The sequence below is a fragment of the Artemia franciscana genome, chromosome 20, assembly GCF_032884065.1.
Source record: "Artemia franciscana chromosome 20, ASM3288406v1, whole genome shotgun sequence".
Classification (NCBI taxonomy): domain Eukaryota; kingdom Metazoa; phylum Arthropoda; class Branchiopoda; order Anostraca; family Artemiidae; genus Artemia; species Artemia franciscana.
In genome coordinates, this window is record NC_088882.1 from 882,288 (window position 1) to 907,708 (window position 25,421).

The 25,421-nt window shown below is 35.9% G+C and overlaps 1 protein-coding gene across 4 annotated transcripts in view; it reads left to right on the forward strand.

The window, feature by feature from the left end:
* Positions 1-25,421, forward strand: part of LOC136040250 (CAP-Gly domain-containing linker protein 1-like) — a 185,626-nt gene continuing 160,205 nt past the window's right edge. For 2 of the 4 annotated variants that reach the window (XM_065724461.1, XM_065724462.1), the window contains exons 1-3: positions 1-141; positions 8,032-8,112; positions 10,613-10,693. In XM_065724461.1, the coding sequence (XP_065580533.1) occupies positions 81-141; positions 8,032-8,112; positions 10,613-10,693 (223 nt within the window). In that variant the 5' untranslated portion in view covers positions 1-80. The remainder of the gene's footprint in view (positions 142-8,031; positions 8,113-10,612; positions 10,694-25,421) is intronic. The other 2 variants (XM_065724463.1, XM_065724464.1) reach the window with 1 other exon arrangement.

Consider the following 25,421-nt stretch of genomic DNA (forward strand, 5'->3'; position numbering starts at 1 on the left):
CAGTGATTTAAGTGCAGTGATAATATTTAAAAGTGTAAAATTGGATTACTCATTTTTATTAGTTTCATTAGTCCTTAGGGATGTCGCACATTCCAAAACCAACTGGACTTAGAGCTCCAACTACAAAGGTTCCGAAAACAGGTAATTTTTGTATTATTTGTTTGTTTTTGCAAAGATAACCTGGTATAGGCTCATCTTATATTTTAGACCTAGTTTAAATTTGAGTTTTGTCCGAGAATTCGCCTATGGATCTAAGTTTTGACTAGGGAGCAAAACTCTATTGGTAAAGTTCTAGTTTGGCTACTTTTTGTTATCTTGGAAAGGGGTTAGCTTTGGTAAATGAAACTTTCAGTAGGCTAATGAATCCAGGGCCAAAAACATAGGCCTACTATGGGAAGGTATTGCCAACATTCTGTGTTATCCCTCTTCTGATTTCCAAATGTTAGAAATTTGAATACTTGACAGGTCTCCAGCTAGGCCTATTGGAAATTTGACAAAACAACATTTTACCTTAATTTTCAGTTATCAGTTTCTTTTTTGTTTTACTTCTTAAAATATAATTTCGGTAAAATTCTAGTTAATTGACTTCTTGCTATCTCGGAAAGGGTTTAGGTTAGGAAAATGAAACTCTCAGGGATAGGTCTACAGGCTAAAGTATGTCCCAGGAAGGTATTTTGAAGTACCTACCTCCACTCCTTCTCCCACTAGAGGGCCCTGACCTTTGATGACCTTTTAAAATATATGTGTTATAAAAGTGAAACCTTGCAAAATAGATCTTCTGCTTAATTAAAGTACTATAAAATTGTTCTCAGCTTCATAACTTTGCTCAATCCCATTTTATAAGGTTTTAAAGATATGCAAATAGATTTCCTAAATTTTGAAAAAAAAAACTTTGATATGGCTCAAAATTCTACTCAAATAACAGGAATTAAACCTGAAAATTAAGGTAAAATATTGTTTTGTCAAAATTTCAATAGGTATAGACCTGTCATGTAGGCAAATTTCAGGGCCCTCTAGAGGGAGAAGGAGTGGAGGTGGGTACTTTAAAATACCTTCCCAGGATGTACTTTAGCCTGTAGACCCATTGCTGAAAGTTTCATTTTCCTAACCTAAACCCTTTCCAAGATAGCAAGAAGTCAGTTAACTAGAATTTTACCATAATTTTTGTTATTTGAGTAGAATTCTAAGCCACATCAATAGCTTCTTTTTTTTGAAATTTAGGAAGTGTGTGTACAGATCTTTGAAACCTCATAAATTTGGGTTGAGCAAAGTTGTGAAGTTGAAAACAGTTTAGTTTTAATTAAATTATGCAGAAGATCTGGTAAATTTTTGCAGTTCATATAGTTACTTACCAATAATGTGAACATACTACTCAATGCCTTTTTTATGTTCTTTACTAATATAATAATCCCTTGTATTGCAAATTCAAATTTAAGCTGTTTTTATCCAAACCTAACTATAAATAATTTTGGTGCTGAGAAAATGTATTGTATTATTATTAATTCAAATTTAAGTACTTTTTAACCAAACCTAACTATAAATAATTTTGGTGCTGAGAAAATGTATTATTATTTTGTTGAAAACAACTAAAAACACATGCTTTTATTGAAAATTTGGCATCAGGGAAGAAGAAAACAGCATAAACAGCAAAATAAAAGTTATATATCCAACTTAATCCTAGAAAATCTTACTTGTGGATTATATAACATTAAAAAAAATGGATTTATAATGAAACAGTAAGTTTGAGACCAATGTTTTAAAGTTTGAGAACAATGTTTTAAGCCTTTTTTATACCTCATATTGGTCATTTGTAAGAGCTCAAAAAGTTCTTAAATTTGAATTTGCAATAGGAGCAGTTATTATATTAGCAAAGAACATAAAAAAGGCATTGAGTGGTATGATCACTTTATTTGTAAGTCAATTTTATGAACTGCAAAAATTTACCAAAGATCTATCTTGCAAGGTTCCATTTTTATAGCACAAAAATTTTAAAGGTCATCAAAGGTCTGGGTACTCTAGAGACAGAAGGAGCAAAGATAGTTACTTCAAAATACCTCCCCAGGACATACTTTAATCTAAAGACCCATCTCTGGATGTTCCATTTTCCTAAACTAATCCCTTTCCAAGGTAGCAAAAATAGGGTAAAAACTAATATTCAATTGAGAAAAATTATGTAAAACTAAAAGCCTCACACCTTGTTACCAAATTGGAATTGAGAAGAATTGTAAATATCAGTGAGTTGCTAAAAATCTATGCTATGCGTCAACACAGTTATAATAAAAATTATTTAAAATCGAACACCTGAAATTATTAGTTTATTCACTTACCTGCAAGGACCTGTTTTTGAAAATACCAATTATCCTTTTTTGACATGTATATCCTTTCAGTGTTTCAGTTTTAATCACATGTTTGCAGAAAGCTGTTTTTTTTCTTCTGATTCTAAAAAATGTAATTTTTATTCCTTGATATTTGTTCTATAAATCAGAAATATTAAATATAATTTATTCTCTTCAATTGTTTATGAAAACAGAGACCACATTTTTAATGAATGCTGAAAAATTATTGGTGAAAATTTCACCAAGAAGGCAGGGCTATTGTTACTTCCCTCACATTGCATCATGCTGTAGTAAAAGAGGGATGGTCCAAAAATTGGTCTCTATTTTTCCAGAATGCCAAAGAAAAGTAGCCTTTCCCCAAAAAGGTCTTTTACGCTAGCTAAACTAGAATTTTACCACCAGTGGTTCCCAACCAATTTTGGGCCATGACCCATCTAATATTTCTAAATCCTGATGCTCCTCATGTTATATTTAAATTTTATTATTCAAAATTTTACACATATTTCTCTGAAGGTAGCTTAAAAGGCCATTAACTTGGAACCTTTTTATGGGTCATCTTCTTGGCATATTCTATGCTAATTAAATATACTGTTAGAATACAACGTCTTTTATACAATCTATAACATCATTACAATACTATTGTGTATCTTTTCTCCTCTTTAATCGCATATGGATGTATTGTCATTTGCATAAAAAAATCCCCCCCCCCCAAATTAAGGCTATAGAGTAGAGTCAGCCAAAGTGTGCACATCCTGCCCATGACCCACCAAAATAGTGGGGCATGACAATATTACCAATTTATAACATTACAATATTACCAATTACAACTTAATTCACAATTTTACCAAAAATCATAATGCCCCACTGGCAGGGCCTGCACCCCACATTTGGGATCATGTATCTAAATCTAAATAGTGATGTCAATTTGATTGTGGGTGGGGGAATTTGCCTCAATCCCTCCCCGTGAATTTTTGTACCCACTTATTTTGAAAATAGTTCTTTTTTTACATTTTTATTGAAAAATAACCTTTTTGATAGGCTATTTGAAAAAAGGAAGAAAAACAACTAGCCTGAGTTACTCTGCCTCCTCCCCTGTATTTGTATGAATTGACACTGCTTCATCTAGACATGGTTCCCAATTGATTTTTGGCCATATCCCACTTGGGCATTTCAAAAGTCTTGATGTCCCCTTTGTGGTATTTAAATTTTGTTATTCAAAATATGACATGTATTTACCTGAAGGAAGCTTAAAGGCCCTTAACTTGATATTTTTGTGAGTTGTTGCCTAGGCACATTTTATGCTGATGAAAAGTATTATCTGAATTACACCTTTTGTCCAATGTGTAATATCATTAGAATACTATCATGTATTCATTTGAAAATGACATTATTCACATGAGAAATGTTTTTTTTTTCAAAATTAAGGCTATAAAGTATAGTCAGCCAAAGGGGGTGCATAAGCCACCAACTTATTGCCATTCCCCACATTGGGAATCACGGATCTAGAGTTTCAATGATCCCTGGAAGCTATTAGAATACCTACCTAGGAATGAATAGAATGCCTACCACCCCTCCTTCCCTAAAGGGTACTGAGATAAAACTCTAAATGACATAATTTTTTTGCTGTCATGGTAATGAAGGCGTTTCCCTGATTTTTTTTGCTGTTAATTATTTCGTTTTCTGTCTTCTTCTTATCTTTTCCTCTTTGATCGAAAGAGTCAAACTTTAGCCTAAGGAGCGGGGCATTGAGGAGGGAACATCCCCTTTTATATACGGAGTAATTTCTGTTTGTTTTAAGTTTTAATATCGCTCCTTACTTTCAGTTAAATTTTTTTTTGTAATTAATTTCAGAATAAATGTATCAAGAATAAACCTTGATATGGCTTAGAATTCTTTTGAAATAATAGGAATTATGGTCTAGATTAGGGGCTTTTGAGAAGGAAGTAAGTATTGTTAAAAAAACAATACTTACTTTATAATATGCAGAATAATTGTAGCTAACATATTTTGACAAGGGTGCCAATAATTGACAAATCTATTCTAAAAGAAGAGTAAAAAAAACAAGGAATGAGGGCGCCAGAAAAAATCTTGACGGTCAGGGTCCCCCAGGCCCCCTGGATCCACTGCTGATCATATGAGTGTCATTCTAGGAGGCTGATACCATTTGCCATACCCAACCGTCTTGCATACTCTGTCCAGGGTTATTGTTGTGCCGTGGTGTCTGCTTTAAACCCAATGAAAATGGTTATTGCAGTCCATACCTACCCTTTCGTCTCAATTACCAAGTGGGCTTAAATTGCATCTATCCAGCAGATCTCTCTTACAGCATGTCACTGGGCCCTACTACAACGACAACATGTCACCATCTTTGACATAGGGCAGGACAGATAATTTTGCCATAATTTTGCTCCAAATTGTAAATTAATCTTAATTAATTAATTAATTAATTAATATCTAATTAGATATTGCCAGCACAACTATTTTTCAAGGTAACAAAAAGTCCCTCTACAGCGCATATATTACATGTCAAGGAAATAAATTGCACTACTAAAAACGGTTTGGGGGGGGGGTAGGCAAGTGCTGCCTGAAGCTATGTCTTTGCCAATGTTTTAAGGCAAAGTTAATTAAAAGACAACAATCCTTCCACTGGGGGCTTTGGGGGGCATTCCATCCCCAAAGGCATAGTAACTAAACCTTTGGCCTATTTTGAACGAAATTGCTTTTCAAAATTTTGATCGGTGTTGAGTGAATGGGGTGTTTAAAAAAACGAAGGAGGAGGATTTTTTCAGCCCTCCAATCATTTTTCAACATACCCTGTAAGTTCAATTGAATACCCTCAGCTGTTCCTTTGATATTGCTGATATGTCCTTTCGACAACTAGTGTGCACATAGTATGTTTTGATTGTGCTTGGTATTCCTCTTCAAAACTGTGAAGGATTATGCCATCCCCAAAGGCATAGATATTTGACCTTTAGACTATTTTGGACTAGGTATTTTATTTTCAAAATTTTGATCAATTTTTTTTAGAGAAGGCATGGAAGGGGAACTGGTAACCCCCCAACCACATTAAAACATCCCCTTTCAATATGTCTTTAAAGTTTCAGCTTAAAACCCTTAGGTGTTCTTAAGATACTAGTGGATTAAGAACTACCTTTTTGACAAACTGGATCTCAAAGTGCCTTTTGCTTTAGTTTAAGATACCCCTCAACATTCTTCAAAATTTCACCTTAATACCTTTGGCCACTTCAAATGCACACGGGACCGAAACCTTCGCACATAAAAAGGGGAAGTAGGGGGAGGGGGCTGGTTGCCCTCTAATCCTTCTTCAACTCTCCATCAATATACATCGAAAGTTTCAACATAATACCATCAGCCCTTCCTTAGATATTGCTAAGGTATTAAGGTATTAGGTATAATATTAAATATACCTAATTATTAGTATTAATTAGTATTAGGTATAATAATTAGTAATTATTAAGTAATTATAATTAGTAATAATTAGGTATAATATTTAGTAATTATTATAACTAATTATTAGGTAACCTAATAATTAGTATTAGGTATAATATTAAGGTATTAGGTATTATGTTGAAACATTAGATGTTTCAACATGATACCATCAGCTGTTCCTTAGATATTGCTAGTATCGCTTTTTTACAACCAGTAAGAACAGAGTGTGTTTTGATTGCATTTGGTATCCCTCTTAACATTCCCTTAAAGTTTCACCTTGATTCTCCAAGCATTTTTGGAGGTCCAGGATCAAACATGCCCTCTTTTCTTAATAAATTGCCTTGAATGTCAACAATGAGTAACTTGCATTACTTACAGCTCTTGAGCCAGGAGCTGGGGTGGGGGGGGGGGTGCTGTCAACCCTTGATGCATAGTTGTTTGACCTTTGGACTATTTTGAATAAAACGGCTATCTCAAGATTTTGATGGGATGCATTTAGGGAAAAAGGGCTTTGGGCGGGGTACCTGGAGAAATCTGGGGAAGGTAAACAGGAAGGGTGTGCGAAAGCACAGGATGGTTGGCCCCCAACCCCCCATTGCACTTCCTGGCTGAAGGGCCAAGAAACGGAGATCAGCACCGCCGGTAGGGACTGTAAAGTCTAATGCCGTACCCTTTACCTTTTTACCCTTTTTTGCCCTCCTATCACTTTTAATCTTAAAAAGGGCACTGGAACTATCGATTTTCAATTGAAGTATATCCCTATAAAGTTTATAAAACCACCCTTTGTATAAAAACCTTATATGTTAACAATGGGCAACTTGCATGTGTCAACCCCAGAGGCAGGGTTATTTTACCGGTGGACTATTTTGAATAAAATTGCTATCTCAAAACTTTTTATTGTATACATTTGGGAGAGAAGGAAAGGGTGTGTTGGGGGTCTATTTGCTGTGTGGTTACTTTTGATTCATAAAAAGGGAACTAGAACTTTCAATTTCAAACCGAATGAGCCTCCTCCGATGTTTATACGACCATCCCTTCCATAAAAGCATTGGCTATATGTTAACGTTTGGCAACTTGCAACCCTTGCCCCGGGGCTGTGGGGGCTTTGTCAATCCCGAAGGGGTGGTTTCTCGGCCTTTGGACTATTTTGAACAAAATGGCTACCTCAAAATTTTCATCGGGTGTATTTGGAGAAAAAGGGTATGAGAAGGTCGGGGCTGGCTGCCCTCCAAAATAATAAATAACAATAACAAAATAATAACAACATTGAAGTCTTAGGGCTCTTTGCCATAGGCAATGCTGTAGCGCTGCATCTGACTTAAATAGGGAATAGAACTTTCAATTTCCTTTTAAATGAACATCCGAAAGTATCCAGGAGGAATATGGAGGGAAATTCTTCGTGGGGGGTGGTGCTAGCACCTATATATTCTATATTTATTTTGGAATACATATATATTTTTATTCGTCTTAATTTCCCATTTGCTAATAAATTTGACACGTGAAGAGATTTTTCTGTGAGGGGGGAGGGGAATATGCCGGATCCGGTTGTCAGGATGTTTTGTAGACAGCGATAGTCAAGATTTTGGCCAAGCCACGACTCCGTAGAAGAGAACATACCAAACAGCCGCCATGTTGGCAGAAATTTTCATCTTCGTGGTGATTCGGAGCCGGCTCCACAACCGGTGGTGGAGCCTTGAGAAGATATTCATAAGAATACTTGTTCACATAAGACTAGGAGAATATCTTACATAAATAGGTTGTTCTATGATTAGGATATTCCAAACGCGAGGGCCATAATGGCGAGTCAGAAAAGTTGGTCGTGTTACTGCTAAAAAAGGATAAAGATCCTCTAGAGCCATTGCTGGCGCATAGGGCGTCGAATCGACGTTTTGGTTACTGGATGTATTTACAGGGACAAGTAGCAAGCTTGTCGCCCAAACTTGCTGTGGCGGGGATCGAACCGTGGACCTCGTATTGCCAAGCAGAGCATCGATCCACAGTGCTTGCTGCTAAACGGATGAAAAAACTCTGCTAAGAAGACATCCTGCCTTTTTTTTTTTTTTTTTTTTTTTTTTTTTTTTTTTTTTTTTTTTTTTTTTGTAGTTACGGGTTAGAAAATAAATTCATGAGCTAAATTATTTCATGACAAAAACTGAAATAGAATAGGCCTTTCTCAAGCAGTATCTCAGGAAATATTTAATTTTTTTTTGTTATTTAAATATTTGATTTTTTTTTCTTATTTTAGATACCGGTAATAAAGAAAATGTTTCAAAAAATGCACGCGAAGATGGAAGTAGGAGAAATAGCGAGATAAGAAAAGCTTCAGGTATTTTTTTATTTATTGTTGTGCTTGTATTTTTTTCTGTTTCTCCTAAAAATAATCTTTGTTATTTCGTTCTGTTTTCGTGTGCATCTAAACCTTTTTAGTGCTTGGACTACCCGCCACAGTGATCTGAAAAAAACGATATATGGGGCTTTTAAGCCTCCTGTGATTCCTTTGAGGGGTCGTCCACTCTCCGCTCCATGGTGTACTCTTTGGAAACGCTACGTTTGCAGCATAGCTCTGCCAATGCTGGCACAATTTCCGTCAGGTATGGTACAGTCCTTGTAATAATTTGCATAGTTCCACCACGTACACTTTTGCTTCGCTTAGCACGCGCCACCTCGTGTATATGATTCCTGAGGGTTGGTGTCGCCTCGAATTCTTTCGACTAGTACACACAAAAAATGGGTAAACCAAATATTTAACCCCACGAAAAAAAATGTATTTTGTAACGCATCTTTCATAGAGTAAATACAATTTTTCAAAGCATAAAGATAGATCTGTTGACTATTCGTAAGACATTGAAACAGTCGAAAAAAGTAAGAACATTGAAAAATTAAATCGAGAATGGTACTTGATGGCTATTGAAACGTATTCAATAATTATGCTTGGGTTACATCTCAGAAAATCGGTTTCATAGCTACAGAAACAAGTGACGAAATAAAATTTTTTTATTTTATGGTATATTTTTTAATTTATTGACTTTTTTAGTATGTTAATTTTATTTTGATTAATTAATTTTATTAATTAAATTTATATTATTCATCTATTACTTAATAAATAATTCAAATATATTCTTGTTTGAATGCGTTCGGTGGATTTTGTTTGCTTTTATGGTTTATTTATTATAATCACACTTATTTAATTAATTTAACAATTGTATTAATTTACTTGATCTAACAAGCAGTATAGTTTTTAGGCTGTTTGAATATGTTGTGTGAGCATTAACTATTTGTTAATATGTCAGTTTTAATTTACTTAATTAATTGATTTTATTAATTACATCTATTCTATTTACCTATATTTACTGATAACTTAATTTAAGTTCTCTAAGAATTAAACCATATATAAATATTTAAATGCATAGTAACTTCGAACATTTTATTGTTTGAAAGTTTCTGGTGGACACTGTTTGCTTTTAATCAGGAATTAAGCAGGGTTGTGTTCTATCCCCTTTATATGGATTATTTTGATGGATTCTGTCTTAAGGAGCACAGGAAAGGCAATGAGAAAAAAGGTAAAGGATACGGCATTAGACTTTACAGTCCGTACCGGCGGTGCTGATCTCCGTTTCTTGGCCCTTCAGCCAGGAAGTGCAATGGGGGGTTGGGGGCCAGCCATCCTGTGCTTTCGCACACCCTTCCTGTTTACCTTCCCCAGATTTCTCCAGGTACCCATTTAGAGCTGGGTCGACTCTGGCTAAGCTTACAGAGTCACGCCACTGACCCCCGTCCCAAACTGAAGAATTGGGTATACTGGGATTCGAACCCTTGTCCTCTCAGACAAGGGATCCCGAATCCAGCGCACCAACCCACTCGGCCAGGACCACGGAATCAAATGGGAAGGAAAACTCTCCGGGGCTTAGATCATGCTGATGATTTTGCGAGTTCAAGGTGCTAGAATAGGTTTGAAAATAAGTGTTAAGAAGACTGTGTCACTAAGGCTAGGAATAAGTGAAGATGAAACGTGACGTTGGCTAACGAAAAAATTGATCAGGTGAACATTTTCGCTTACCCTGGTAGTATTGTTAGTAAAGAAGGTGGGAGCAGTGAAGATGTTAAAAATAGAATAGCCAAGGTTTAGGGTGTTTTTTTTCACAGTTAAAAAAGTTCGGAGGGTCAGGAAGATAAGTCTGCAAACCAAGATTAGAACATTGCAAGCTATAGTGATGAGAGTGGTGAATTATGGTTCTGAAGCAAGGGTGCTCCAAATAAGGAGGGAGGTTTGCTTGATATTTTCCAGAAAAATGCCAGACAGATTGTTTTTGTACCCGGCTGACTGACCTTGTCTGAGACAGTTGGCTCTATGAAAATTTTGGTTCAATCCCGCTCTTTGGGGCTATAATGAGAGAAAGGTTGAGATGGCTAGGGAACGTTCTGCGAATGAAGGATGGCAGATTACCAAAGATTATCCTTTTCGACCAACCGTCCTGAGCTAAACAGAAAACAGGTCGTCCTTGTTTGGGGTGGGGGGATATCGCAAATAAAGATTTGAATGAAATGGGAAGTTCCCAGGAGCGTGTAAAGAGGGAGGCTTTCAATAGATTGGGATGGAGGAGGAGCGTGCGTAGCTGTGTTAGCCTCAGGCGGCTTGGTGCTGTGGTTAGTTGTTAGTAGCAGCCCTAGTACTGTTTGCTTTTATGGTTTGTCTTTAATAACCATATTTGCTTTTTCTAACAAGCAGTATAGTTTTTTGACTGTTTGAATGTGTATTGTGAACATTGTTTGCTTTTATGGTTAATTTGCTTGGTCATGTTTACTCTTGTTTCGTCTTGTGCTTGTAGATGTGTCAAGTGCTGCTCAGCAGGCTCTGTTTGAGCAACAAAGGAAATTGAGCGAAGCGGGCGTTGGCAGGCGTATGTCAGGTAAATATTGTCTTTTTCTACCATTCCTACCTACCATTTTTCATACCTTGTCAGTGTTTTTAAGTTGTCTATGATTCTGGTAAATTATGACGATTTAATTGGCAACTCGTTTCTTTTGTGAGTCTACAAAATATGTGAATACCGAATTATATATTTATTGTTAAAGTATATTTATTGTAGTTATATATTATTATATATTTATAAGCCACTTATGTATAAAGATAACTAGTGGAGTAAACACAGACGAAAATCAACAATAACATTACTAAAAAAAAAACCCAAAAAATCACCAAAAACAATTAAACAATAATAACATTAAATAAATAAAATTAATGAAACATCCGAATTAAACCATGATGAGGCGACAAACACCGATACGCTGTTTCCGAAATCTTTTTGTGTAAACTAGTCAGCTTTTCAGTAATGTCCGGGAGATGAAACTTATTTATTATTTTTCTATTCCTATACCAAACAGGAAGATAAAGAAGATATTTACAAAACAGAAATATGCCACCCAAATATCACTAAAATCCTTATTCCTAAGCATAGGATAAAGCCCAGAAAGGTAAAGAACAGAATGATCTGAAAAAGTAGAATACAGCTTTCGAAGGGATATGTATTACTCTTAGATAAATATTTAAAAACAACAAGTTTTTTCAACTGAAAGTAAGGAGCAACATTAAAACTTAAAACGAACAAAAATTATTCCATAAATGAGGGGGACATCAATACTTCACTCCTTACGCTAAAGTTTGACTTTTTGTTACAATTATTTAAGAATAGTTATTAAAATAATAAGCTTTCTTAAAAGTTCTGAATAAGACTTTGCGTAAAGAGTGAGGAGTCAAAAAAGCTTTTTCTTTCTATTCCGTTCTTTTTTCTTTTGGTTGTCACAGTGTGACTTGATCCATAAAGGTTGGCTTTTTATGAACAGATATGGCCCGGGCATTACAAGAAATTGGTAAGAAATAACAGTATAATGGTTACAGTAATAGCTGCAACCTAGTAAAGAACGAACCACGGCCCATAGTAACCGAAAATTAAAAAAATGTGTAAAAAAACTGTCTAGCGGGAAAAAAATTGCTATTTGTAGCTGATCCAGGAATAGTACTATTATTTCGATTAGTCTTAACAGTAAAATTTTATTTAAAAAAAAAAATCCAAATTTTAAAAAGGGTCTGAAACCTAATGCCGTACCCAGTAGTGAGGGGTTAGGGGGTTTCACTCCTCCCAATGGAATATTTGTCTGACTCGTAAAAAAGTAACAACGAGGCATGTAAACAAATTTTTGATTCGTTTTTTGTGTTTGTAAACCCCTCCTCCCTTCCGAAAAAAATCCTGGATGTTGCCTTGCTGGAACACCTCAAAAATGGCATCGGATCGAATGTGCCTGATGTGCCCTCTTTGTTGGCAATGTCAAAGAGAGATTATAGCCCTATGCTAACGTTTTGAAAAGTATGCTTTAATTCGATTGGTTTATTTCTTTGACGTATTTCATAAGCGAACCAAAAAATGCCCTGTTTCTGGAGAGACAAATAATCCCGCCTCTACAAGCCATGCCTACATGCATCAGATTGACGGATTGACCGGCCTGGTACTATTTGTAGGCAGAAATAAGAACACGAAATCTGGTTAGTTCTTTTGTATGACGTTTCAAGCCAGTTCTTACGATACTAAACTCAAAAAAGAGTATTTTGCATAATTAACAAACTATGAACCATACACAAACGAAAAAAGACGAAATTACTGTTCTAATGCCTCCCTGCCAAAACATGTACTTTAATTCCATTGGTTTATTCTTGTGACGTATTATATAACAAGCCAATCATATTCCTTATTTCTGAATGGAAAAGTTCAGAAAAATTCCCACCTTCTAAAAATCGGGTTCAAGGAACTATAATATCCAAAGTACAAGTAACTCCCCCTTTTAAAGCTTGATAAGCTCTTTCCCGAGAAATATTAAGCCAATATGAAGAATTGAAGTTCTGGATACGTGTCATTTTATTTTACAACTTAACTCTCTATTCCTGTTTGGTAATACCTTGTGACTGATTCAGTGTCCGCTCGAGGTACCGGCACCCTGGGTAGTTGCCTGGGTTGCAATGTGGGAAGCGCAAGTTGACCATTTTATTAAAGTACATATTTTGGGGCCTGTAGGAAGCCAATATTTAGCCGGGGTTATATTCTCATTTAAGTTCCTTTTAAATCATGCGATGAAAGAACCAACCCGCAGTGTCTGACGGTTTCTATTCGTACGTATATTTATAATTTGAATAAGAAGTACCCATGAATTAAAGAAAAATAGAATCATGAGGGGGGCTGTAACCAGAGCCATCCCCCCTCCCAGCGTGCGTCCCTGCCCCAAACATGTATATGAATTATTGGTTTCTTTTGAAGCATCAGCCAGTTATGGTTGTAATGTTTTTGCGAATCATCTAGATCATGGCTCGGACCAATTCTTCCATTTGGGGTTAAATGTCTTTTTAGGCGAAAGCTTCTGTTTCTTTTGTTCCTATCGCCAACAAATTTTGAATTTTGACTAAAACTGTTATGTGTCAATATTTGTTTTGAACTTCCTGATGTCTTAAGTGTAATAACTGTTTTTGATTAGCGTATACATAAAATGAGAGATGTCATAGCTCGTTTTCAGCTGCGAATATATCAGGCAGACATGTACGCTGAAACCTTTCTTCGAAAGGAGTTTTTCTTTAGGGGCCCGATGATAAAAAAAAACTAGATAATTTGAAAAATGAAGTGTTCAGAAATTTAGTACAATTTAGGATTTTGGGAGGGCGGTGGTCCTCGAGTCCCGGTTTCTATGTACGTCTGTGATACTAAAGTAGTACTGACTTCTTGTGGTGAATAAACTACCATTTGTCCTAGTGACTTGTTGAATTTTGGGACCTTTTTTTTAAATACATTTCTATAATTATATTTAGTCATGTTTTCATAAACACAATCAGAGAGACAAATACATGACATCGATCCCTGCAAAGACTTCATGGCTGCTAAAAGCTTTAAATCGTAAAAAAAAGATTGGTACTTACGTATTATCCCGACCACAGTGTTGTTCTTGATCTGTTTAAAACCGGTTTCTCTGTATGCACTTGGAGATAATCCGGGCGGCCTGCATTTTATAATTCTCTGTTGTACTTTCCATAATTTCGTTACTAAAGTGTCAGATTTTCATAAAAATTAGGTATATTTCATTATGATTAACCTAACTTCACTTCTTGAGTGTGGTCAGGATAACACGTAAGTAACAAAGTTTTTTTTTTCTCTTTTGAAGTAAAAACAAGAGCTAAGAGCTCATATGGCACTTGTGATGAGGCAAGAAGAGCTAAGAGCCAAGAGCTCATATGGTATGAGCTCTAACAAAATTCTAGGAATCAGTAGATTGATTTAAAAGGAAAATCAGAGGCTTAATGCCGGTCAGGATTTAAAATAAGAGCTCTGAGTCACTAAGTCCTTCTAAATATCAAAATTCATTAAGATCTGATCACCCACTCGTAAGTTATAAATACTTTTTTTTTCTAATTTTTCTCTCTCTTTAGCCCCCCAGATGGCCAAATCTGAGAAAACGACTTTATCAAGTCAATTGTGCAGGTCCCTGACACGCCTACCAATTTTCATCGTCCTAGCACGTCCAGAAGCACCAAACTCGCCAAATCACTGAACGCCTCCCCCAACTCCCCCAAAGAGAGTTAATCCAGTTCGGTTACGCCAATCACGTATCAAGGACATTTGCTTATTCTATCCACCAAGCTTCATCCCGATTCCTCCACTCCAAGTGTTTTCCAAGATGTCCCCCTCCAAATCCCACCAATGTCAAAAGATCTGGTCGAGATTTGAAATAAGAGCTCCGAGACATGAATTCCTTCTAAATATCAAATTTCATTAAGATCCGATCACCTATTCTTAAGATGAAAATACCCCAATTTTCACGTTTTCCAAGAATTCCGGTTTTCCCCTCCAACTCCCCCCAATGTCACAGGATCTGGTCGGAATTTAAAATTAGAGCTTTAAAGTACAAGATGCTTCTAAATATCAAATTTCATTAAGATCTGGTCACGTTTTCGTAAGTTACAAATACCTAATTTTTCCAAATTACCCCCCCCCCCCCACAACTCCACCAAAGAGCAGATCCGGTCCGGTTATGTCAGCCACGTATCTTAGACAGGTTTTTATTTCCTCCCATCCAGTTTCATCCTGATCTCTCCGCTTTAAGTATTTTTTAGGATTTCCGGTCCCCCCAACTGCCCCCCCCTAATGACGCTGGATCCTGTTGAGATTTAAAATAAGAGATCTGAGTTACGATGTCCTTCTTAATATGAAGTTTCATGAAGATTCGATCGCTTCTTCGTAAGTTAAAAATAAGTCATTTTTTCTATTTTTCAGAATTAACAAATCCCCCCCCCCCCCGGATGAGAGAGGATCCGTTCCAATTATGTAAATCACGTATATAAGACTTCTGCTCATTTTCCCCACCAAGTTTCATCCCGATCCCTCCAATCTAAGCGTTTTCCATAATTTTAGGTCCCCACCCCAAACTCCCCCCAATGTCACCAGATTCAGTCGGGATTTAAAATAAGAGCTTTGAGACACGATATCTTTCTAAATATAAAATTTCATTTAGATCCGATCGCCCGTTCGTAAGTTAAAAATACCTCACTTTTTCTAATTTTTCAGAATTACCACCCCCCAACTACCCCAAAGAGAACGGATCCGTTCCGGTTATGTCAATCATATATCTAGGACTTGTGTTTATTTTTTCTCACCAAGTTTCATTCCGATCCTTCCACTCTAAGTGTTTTCCAAGATTTTAGGTTTTCCCCTCCCAACTCTCCCCCCCCCACAATGTCACCAGATCCGGTCGGGATTTAAAATAACAGCTCTGAGACACGATATCCTTCCAAACATCAAATTTCATTAAGATTTGATCAACCGTTCGTAAGTTAAAAAAACTTCATTTTTTCTATTTGTTTCCGAAGTAACGAGTACCCCCCCCCCAGATGGTCAAATCAGGAAAATGACTACTTCTAATTTAATCTGGTCCGGTCCCTGATACGTCTGCCAAATTTCTTCGTCCTAGCTTACCTAGAAGTGCCTAAAGTAGCAAAACCGGGACCGACAGACAGACAGACCGACAGAATTTGCGATTGCTATATGTCACGAGGTTAATACCAAGTGCCGTAAAAAACGATATTAAAACTCAAAACATATTGGAATCGCATCAAAATCAGAGAGACTATTGCCCCCCCCCTAAACCTCCCGCTCTTTATGCTAATGAATAACTTGTGCTTTAATGAAAGCAATAAATTGATAGAAAACTGATCTTACTATAATGTACCCAGCTAAATCAAATATACCCACAAAAACCGAAATTACCCGGTGTTGCTCGGTAATTTTAGTAATGGTTTACTATTTGCTTTCGGTTTCGTTTCTTAGTTATATTGTGCTTCAAGGGGTCCCTTAAATAACCACCATCCTGAAAAGATTCTTTGGAAGGTTTGAAAAATCTGCTAAGCCCAATAACAACACGTATAAGAAACACGTGTAGCCTAATTTGTGATGACACGTAAATAGCAAAGCCAGTTTCTGAACTAAAATATGTTTGGAGTTTAAGAGAAGTGCTTTTCAAAATTCAGTAGGTATACCAATCACTTGATTTCTATTACCTAGTTGCAGATCTATTGGGGGCGTGGGGGAATATACATCCTCTTCCAGAAGGTAAAAAGTTGCACTAATTGCTGGGGTGATTGGGCGAAAACACCAATGGTAGGGCCCAAGTTTCGCTGGTGCCCACCTCAAACCTTGGTTTGAAGTACCAAGGACGGTAAAAAAAATCAATGGCATTAAAAAAAAAAATGTATAGAGTGTAAGATGTATAGATGTAAGATGTATGTATAGATGTAATAAATGTATGTATATAATGTATGGATGTAAGATGTATAGTGTAAAATGTAAAAAAGTGTAAAAAATTAATGACATTAAAATGACATTAAAAAATTAATGATATTATTTTTGCCTATCTAAACCCATCTTAGACCTAATCATACCTATTCATCTACCTAAAGTTTTTTCTTTTGGTTGTTTCAAAATTGTGAATTTTGTAGGGTTGCCGTGTTGAAGCGTGAACATAAATGAACCAGTTCAAAAAATTCTCTGTTCAATTTTTAATTTTTTACACTCACAATTAAAAAAAAATACAAGACTTTAATGCCGGAGAAAAGACTAAATGGGTTGGCTGCCGTACGGAACTCCACACAACTACTGACCAAATAAACTAAATAGAGTAATTACATAAGTATGACCCCAGAATTAGTTCAGTTGATTTCAAAATCGAAACTTGCATAATTACTAACATACTTCTTGCCATTCAAATATATTCGACTAGGTATTCAGACACAATTAAAAAAAAGATATAGGGCTAATCGTAAAGAATGAAGTACATAAATTTAATCTTTCACTGCCGCTTTCTGTGAAAAATCCTTATGATACGATACTCCGACAGAACCTCAAATGTTGATGTGTACTGCCGCTGCTATAACGTCGAACAAATCGCAACAATTGACAAATAGGAAAAACCGCGTTGGTTTGGCAATGCCCAGAAAGGATTCTGCGACTGCGTTATCAAGCAAGTGCTCCCAGCTGCTCATTTACTAGATTGGCATTAGAGATCAGGTGGTCAGTTTAAGAACGAGTGAACAACTGCCAGAAACGACCTTAACCCTATTGGGCAATTTCTAAAGTCTGACAAACATTGGGAGAGCTTTTGACTTCGGTGTACAATGAGCTGGGAGAAAATCGCCAGAGATGGGAGTCAAATATATAGTTTTCTGGGTGTCGGGGGAAGCAGTCTCGTCTGGCTCCACAGCAAGCATGACTACAAGTAAGTTCCTGTGGTAACACGCAAAATACCACACTGAGCCTTTAAGAACATTTGTCCTTTACTAGTCTGCAGCTACTGCTGCAACCATGATTATTCTTGCTAACTTAGAGTCCGATGAGCCCTAACTTTTATTATATTTTCGAATGAAGGGCTCTTTTGTTTGAAGTGCACACTATATTACGTGGACTCGATGGCTCTGCTAATTTTTGGCTGTATTTCTTGGCATTACAATGCCCTCGTTCAATTTCATGTTTTGTTGTATCATCGATAGAGAAAGGAGTTCTTGAAGAGTTCTTATATAATTAATTTTAGAAATGGGAACAACGGTTACTAACAACCTAAACGCTGTCCCTCACGGTTGTTGAAAGATGTTATAAGTATTATTATTTTTAATAAAGTTATCTTATCTTTATAATTTTGCTTTCTCCTTTTACCAGCGCCGTATCTGGGGAGGGGTTACAAAAGATTTTCTTGGGGGAAAGGGGTTGGAAAAAACTTTAAAAAATGCATCAAGATTTGTTCCTATTCATTTCTGTCATAGTTTTTACGAGACGGACAACCATTTCGGGCGGAAGGGTTCACACCCCCTAACCCCCCGCATACGACCTTGCCTTTTACCAAAAAAACATACTTTTTGGTATTAGATTTTTATTTTTTCTTTATCTTACTTTTTAATTTTTTTTTGTCAAATAGTTTAAATGGCTTTCTGATTAGTAGACATAAAACAATTCATATCGTGTTCCACAAGGTGATTGGTGGTGAATTCAATTCAAAACCAGTTGTGACTCTTCCTTTTTGAATATCCTTAAGGCTAATGGTCTTAATTTGTGTCCAATGCTATTTCTCCTATGATAGAAAATCATGAATAACTTCTGCGATTTTGGTGATTTTGAACTGATTTTTTTTTTGATGACTCTCGAGTTAAAAAGGAAAAAAATGTTGGTTTCACTTTTTCTGTATATGCTTTACCTATTGTGCAAAAAAAAGAAATCAAGTTATTTTAGTTTGGTGAATAAAAATTTAGTGGATGGGAAATGACAGTAGATTTTTTTTTTAGTTCATCCTGCCAGTATTTAAAAAAAAATGTTGGTTGCAGAATTGTTATATTTTTATTTTTAACGGTGCAAAAAATTATTTTTAATTTTCAACATTTTTCTTGCTAGAAGGTATGAAGTTGGCTCCAGAGGGTAGAATTTTGGATCATATGTAGATTTTATAATCTACAACCATTACAGAAAATTTCTGATGTCTATCATAAATAGTTTGAAAGCAAAATCAGAAAAATACAATTTCAAAATGTGCTTACTTTTTACTTATTTTACCCCTGTTTCCGGCTTAATAGCGTTGTTCATCAGCCAATAGAAAAAAAGGCGGGATTCTTATCCAATTTTAGGCATTACGCCTCCAAGGCATTGTGTCTCTGATTAGTTGACTTGTCAACTGAAGTCAATAAGACATTTGAGATATGAGGAAGAAAATTATCAACAAAAGGTGGCTGAATTTAAAATACCGGTAAGTAAAAATTACATACACAAGTTTCATTCCCTCTTGTCCATTAAATAAAAAAAAACAAGTTTTTTTTAACTGCATGTAAGGAGCGACATTAAAACGAACAAAAATTATTCCGTTTATGAAAGGGGGTAGTCCCTCAATGTCCCGCTCTCTACGCTAAAGTTTGACTCTTTCTCACAACTATACTTTTTAAAACAATAAGAAACTTTAGCGTAAAGAGCGAGGCGTTGAGGAGGGGACTACCCCTTTCATATACGGAATAATTTCTGTTCGTTTTAAGTTTTAATGACGCTCCTTACTTGAAGTTAAAAAAAACTGTTTTTTTTATGTAATTTCTGAACGTTTTTAAATTAATGCATGTTTTGATTTGGCTAACCGCACAACGAAATTTGCATATCTTTTTTTGTCTAAATGGCTTTCTCATATTTTCGTTCTGACGATTTTGAAGAAAATGGGGTGGGGGAGGAGGTCTAGTTGCCCTCCAATTTTTGGTAACTTATAAAAGCACCTAGAACTTTGTATATTTGTATTACATATATGAGGGGGTTTGCCCTTTCGTCAATACCTCGCTCTTTACACTAAAGCTTAAATTTTCTCCCGGTTCTTTAAGAATGACCCTAGAATCACCAAGTCCGTAGAATATATAGTTGAAATTACTTTAACGGAAAGAGCGAGGTATTTAGGAGGAGATGAACCCCTCATATGCGTAATAATTTCTGTTCGTTTTATGTTTTAATGCTGCTCCTTACTTTCAGTTGAAAAACTTCTTCATTATTATTTTTTCAGTGTTTTTTTTAATAATGCTAGAAAATCCTATGCCCCTTCATTGAATTTCTTTTCCCCCGTGACAAATTCCTCTAAGTAAAGATCCTTCAACGTAGCTCCCTCCCCTCTACCCCCCCCCCCCCCCCCCTCAGCCAAAACCCCTCAACCGTTGACTTTTAATTAAAAGGAATAGTTGTGGGAAAAGTCAAGTCATGGCCAATTGTAGAAAAAGCCAAGACAGATTGTCCAATTAAGTGGGCATCAGGTCAAGGTAAACACTGATCAAAGTTTATAACTTGTAGCCCCTCCCCCGGGAACTATGGGGGAGTAAGTCGTTCCCAAAGACATCTTATTATGTTTTTTGACTATGCTTAAGAAAATGGCTATCTCAAAATTTTGATCTGTTGACTTTGAGAAAAAAAATGAAAGTGGGAGGGGGCCTAGGTGCCCTCCAATTTTTGGTCGCTTAAAAAGGGCACTGGAACTTTTCATTTTCATTAAAATGAGCCCTCTTGCGACACCCTAGGACCAATGGGTCGATACAATCACCCCTGGGAAAAAGAAAACAAAAAACAAATAAACACGCACCCTTGATCAGTCTTCTGGCAAAACAATTCTATGACTTTTAGGGCGTGTTTCCCCCTTTTTTTCCAAAATAAGACAAATTTTCTCAGGCTCTTATCTTTTGATGGGTAGGACTAAATTTAATTAAAATCCGATTCTTTTGACGTATTTATTAGTATCAAAATTTCGTTTTTTAGACTTTCGTTTACTATTGAGCCGGGTCGCTGTTTTGTTTTTCTATGGTTCTTTTCATTTTTTTTAGAAAGGTGCTGCTTGGAGAACAAGATAAAGATAATTTGTCAAATGGATCGAAAATTTCAGAAGAATTTTCAGCAAATCCTCTCATAGACGATTCAAATAAATTGGGAAACGGTAGTGGTTCTTACGGTGTTGATTGCCCCGATACGAATACTGAGATAGACTTATCTGGAATTCCAGATGGAAACTGCATTGTGAATCTAAGGTATTTCCTTGCTGAAGTAATTTCAGCATTCAGACACAAAATCAGTTGCGATCACGGAAAATTGATTATAAAGCAATTAGAAAAGAAAGGCCTGAAAACTGAACTGAAAGTTAAGTGTAATAAGTGTAACTGGGAAAAGAGGATTAAAGGTGAACCAGAATGTCCAGCAACAAGCGTAAAAGAATATCTTTCAAGTTTTACGGACCAGACACAGGTTGCTTTTTCCGAAAAAAAATCAAGTCTTAAAGGCTGCTTGAATTCGAAGGCTGTTTGGGGAGCCATGGGTAGTGGAGGAGGGTATTCTACACTGTGTGAATTCTTCGGGGTGCTTGGAGTGAAACCAATGTCACGAATAGTTTATTCCCGTATTGAAAGGCAGCTTGGTAATGCTTGGATGAATAGTTTATCGGAAATTTTGCTAGAAAATGGACGAGAGGCCTTAAAATCAGCCATTCATGATGATAGGTATAAGGAGGACTCATACTGGACAAAAGTGATATGTGATGGAGGCTGGAATAAGCGTAGCAAAGGATACGATTATTCGGCCAAAGGATGTGTTGCAGTTATCATAGATACATTTACGAAAAAACTGTTATATGTTGGCATAAAAAATAAATACTGTTATATATGTTTTTCTTCTGCAAACGCCAAAGTAATTCCCAAAGATCATTTCTGCTTTCTGAATTATAACGGAAATTCAAGGAGCATGGAAACAGATATTCTAGTTGAAGGCTTTCGTTCCAGTGAGGAGATGCACGGATTACAGTTTTTAGAGTTTATCGGTGACGGTGATTCCAGTGTTTTTTATAAGCTAAAACAAAGTGTTTCCTACGGTTCCAACATACGGAAACATGAATGTGCAAATCACGTCACAAAAAACTATACAGCCCATCTATATAATTTGTGCAAAAATAAAAAAGGTTTGTGCACAAAATGTCTTCCCCGAGGAATTATCCAGCAACTGACAAAAAATTTAAGGGGTGCGATAAAAATAAATTCTGAAAATAATGGAACAGCAGAAGAATTGAAAATCTTGTTAAAAAGAGGTCCGTACCATGTTCCGTACAAACTTAGCTGAAAGCTACATGTCAGTTGTTGCTAAATTCATCGGAGGAAAGCAAATAAGCCGGTCTAAACGAGGTTCATATCATGCAAGAGTTCATGGAGCAAGTCTTGCTTATAATTCAGGTCCAAAATGGCATCAATTAGCTTGGAAAAATATTTTTGGGCTTAGTCCTTCTAGCGTAACAAAAAAATATTGCAATAAAACGGCTAAACTCCGTGTAATATCTAAACGTAATTTGACCAGTTATTATAGTGCTCTTGGAGGAAAACACGTTGCTAAGTTAAAAAATAGAAACTATAACTTTGGTAATCGTGACTATGGACCAAATTGCAATAAGCCAGACATGACTTCTGATGAAATGAATTTGGCCATACAAAAATATACTGACGAGAATTTAAAATTGGATTTTGCCAGTATAAGCTGTTTGTTCAACAGTACCAAGGGCCAATCCAAAAATGACACTTGGGTTGAAGAAAGATCTAAGAGAATAACTAGTAGTTACTTCCACAGAATTGCAACCAGAAAAAACAGCACCAGAGTTGCCCCAATTGTTAAGCAAATTCGAAACTTGGGACCTAGATTCTGCTCTGCCCTAATGAAAAAGGGCTTAGATTTAGAAGTAGTGGCACTAGAAGCATATGAAAACAAATTCAACTTAAAAGTCGTAAAGGGAGATCAAATAGGACTCAGTGTGCATCCACAGTATCAGTATCTTGCTGCATCTGTAGATGGGCTGCTCCCTAATGGCACACCTATAGAGATAAAAACGGTGCATAATATACCAGAGTTCAAAACCATTTATGATGTGGCCCAGTCAAAAAATTTAGTTAAAGCATTTTTTCTTGAATTATCCAGTGAAGGTCTTCAGTTAAAAAAAAATCACAGGTATTTCGCCCAGATACAAGGCCAACTCGAGATACTGGATAAAATGGTATGCCACTTAATAGTTTATAACTCTATTGAGGATTGGGAAATAATTACAGTTCACCGATCGAAAGACTACTGGGAAAAAATATTTCCGAAGCTTGAAGCCTTCTGGAATGAATCCTTACTTCCTGAAATTTTAGACTCAAGGGTTGCAAGGAATATGGAAATCAGAGAACCTGTGTCTGTAAAATGTACAACAGCCCACCAACCGAATGACTCAAGCTTGTCTCAAGAAATAAAAAGAGGAAAAAAAAGAAGGTTGAGTCGAGTTGAAGTGAACAGCAAGAAAAAAAAACGCACAGAAGGGATCGGGGGAGAACAGTGAATTTACCAGGAACTCAATGCATGAAAACAGTGATTTTGAAGAAATAATTTGGTCTGATTTGGAATAGATAAATCTTCGTGTTTGATAAAAAAAAATGTGTTAAAAAATATTGGCAAGGAAAATTATTTTTTCCTCCATAAATTTCTGTCTCATTCTTCGTCAATGTCCAAAAATAATGAAGTTTCTTATCTGGTCTGAAGTATATTAAATACATTTAATACAAACAATTTTAGTTTTTTTCTTATAAATTTCTTGTATGTTACTTGGGCTTAGTATTTGTGATTTTTATAGTTTTTCCTACAATTATTACGTTTTCTGTACAATTCGTTCATTTTTGGTATTTAATTAAAGCGTCTTTAAGTTTCTTTCCGAAATCTTGTGCATCTCGCCCTAACACAAAATAACGTTAATGCCCTAATCTTATTACAAGGAAAATAGCTTTCATCTTATTAATTCCAAAATACTGACAAAAAAAAACCACTATAAAAATCAAGGTGACTGGAAAGATATTGAAAATGAACTGAATGTGTAATGTATAATTATTTAGTGTTTAATATACTAATTACAGGAAACATCAACAATTAAGGTTTACAGATTCTATTTAGCGACAATTTTTTATTTTGGTTTACGGTTAGAACGGAACTCTAGTCGAACTCCTATGGGCAGTAATTTGTGTCCTTTTTGGTTTAACTTTAGCACTCATTTTAATTTTTAATCGTTTAGGATTTAATTATTTGTATATAGCAGTACCCATTTCTTTTATGTTTGGTATAATTATTTATTTTTATTTCTCTTCATTTTCAGTCAATTATGCATAGACAGTAATGTTTGACCGTTTCACATTTAGATCATTGAAGGATTTTATTTTCTGTCCGTCTGTTTCAAATGGCTCTTTAATTTTCAATTACTTAACTCACTAGCCTAATTGTATAATGTACATTCCCAGATTGCTATGAAATCACGATCTTGTATCAGACTTAGCAGACATCTGCCATGCTTGGGATACTTATGTCATGCTTGGCACAGATCATTCACTCTTAGTACTGTTCTCACAGTTCCGCTATGCTTGGCACACTTCTGCCATGCTTGGTACTAGCCACCTGAGGTATATGATTTCTGAGAGTGAAAAACCTCTCAAACATTCATCCTTTTTCTTTGGGTAGTTTACTTTTGCATGTGCGGACTGTTTGTTTTCGTTGTTGTATTTTAATGGGGGCAGATACGATGGACAAGGGTTTTTAAATTCCTTTTGGGAAATCCCAAACTTTTTACTGTTATCGCTTTTCTTCTATTTCAATAAAAATTCTTTTTTATGTGCTTTAACCCGTATGCGCCTGAGAGGCTATATTTCTTCCAAAATAAGTTCATTAGTACGGGAATGCATTGAGTTTTTCGTTTTACACAAACTTTTCCTCTTGTTATCTTCCCAATAAATTAGTTTTATTTCCATCAATTCTGTTTATGTGCTACTTTTTCATAGTAAATTTATGATGGAATGGCGGATTAGTCTTCTTAGTTATTTAGCAGGATGAGATTGAGGAGCACAAAAACACAAACGTACGCAAACACAGGAACAAGTCTACACACACATCAAATTACCAATTACGCACTTATTGTTTGATGCAAGCTGTGCTAGAGTTTTGTTCGCAGGAATTCTTCAATTCAATTCAATCATATATATTTAAATAAAAACACATAATTACATGTACAAAATCTGCCAGGAAAGCACAAAAGTGCTTGACTAGGGCAGAAACCTAACTAAAGAATAATTAAACAATCAACTAACAGAAACAACGAATCAACTGGATTTATCAAAAAAGAAAAAAAAGAGAAAAAAGGGGAGTGACGAAGAGAAAGAAAAGAAAAAAAAGAAAATAAAAGAAAAGATCGAAAAGAGGAGGACCGCATGATATTCAAATCTAAACAGTATTTCTGGAACGACCCTTCACTGCTCGCTTGAAGGTAGTAAGGTTATTTGAGTTCCGGATTTCCAAGGGGATTGAATTCCAGATAGCTGGTGCATATCCGTAGAAAGTCCTTTGCGAAAGCCAAGTTGGGTATCGCACAGAAGATTCTACTCCTGGAGGTAATCATACATTCTTTCATGGACTACTTTCTCATAAATCTTCGAAAAAAAGGTAAAATAGAAATGGATCGGTAATTACTCGGTTCATTTTTTGACTTCCCTTTGTGAAGGGGTAGCACTCAGGCTAA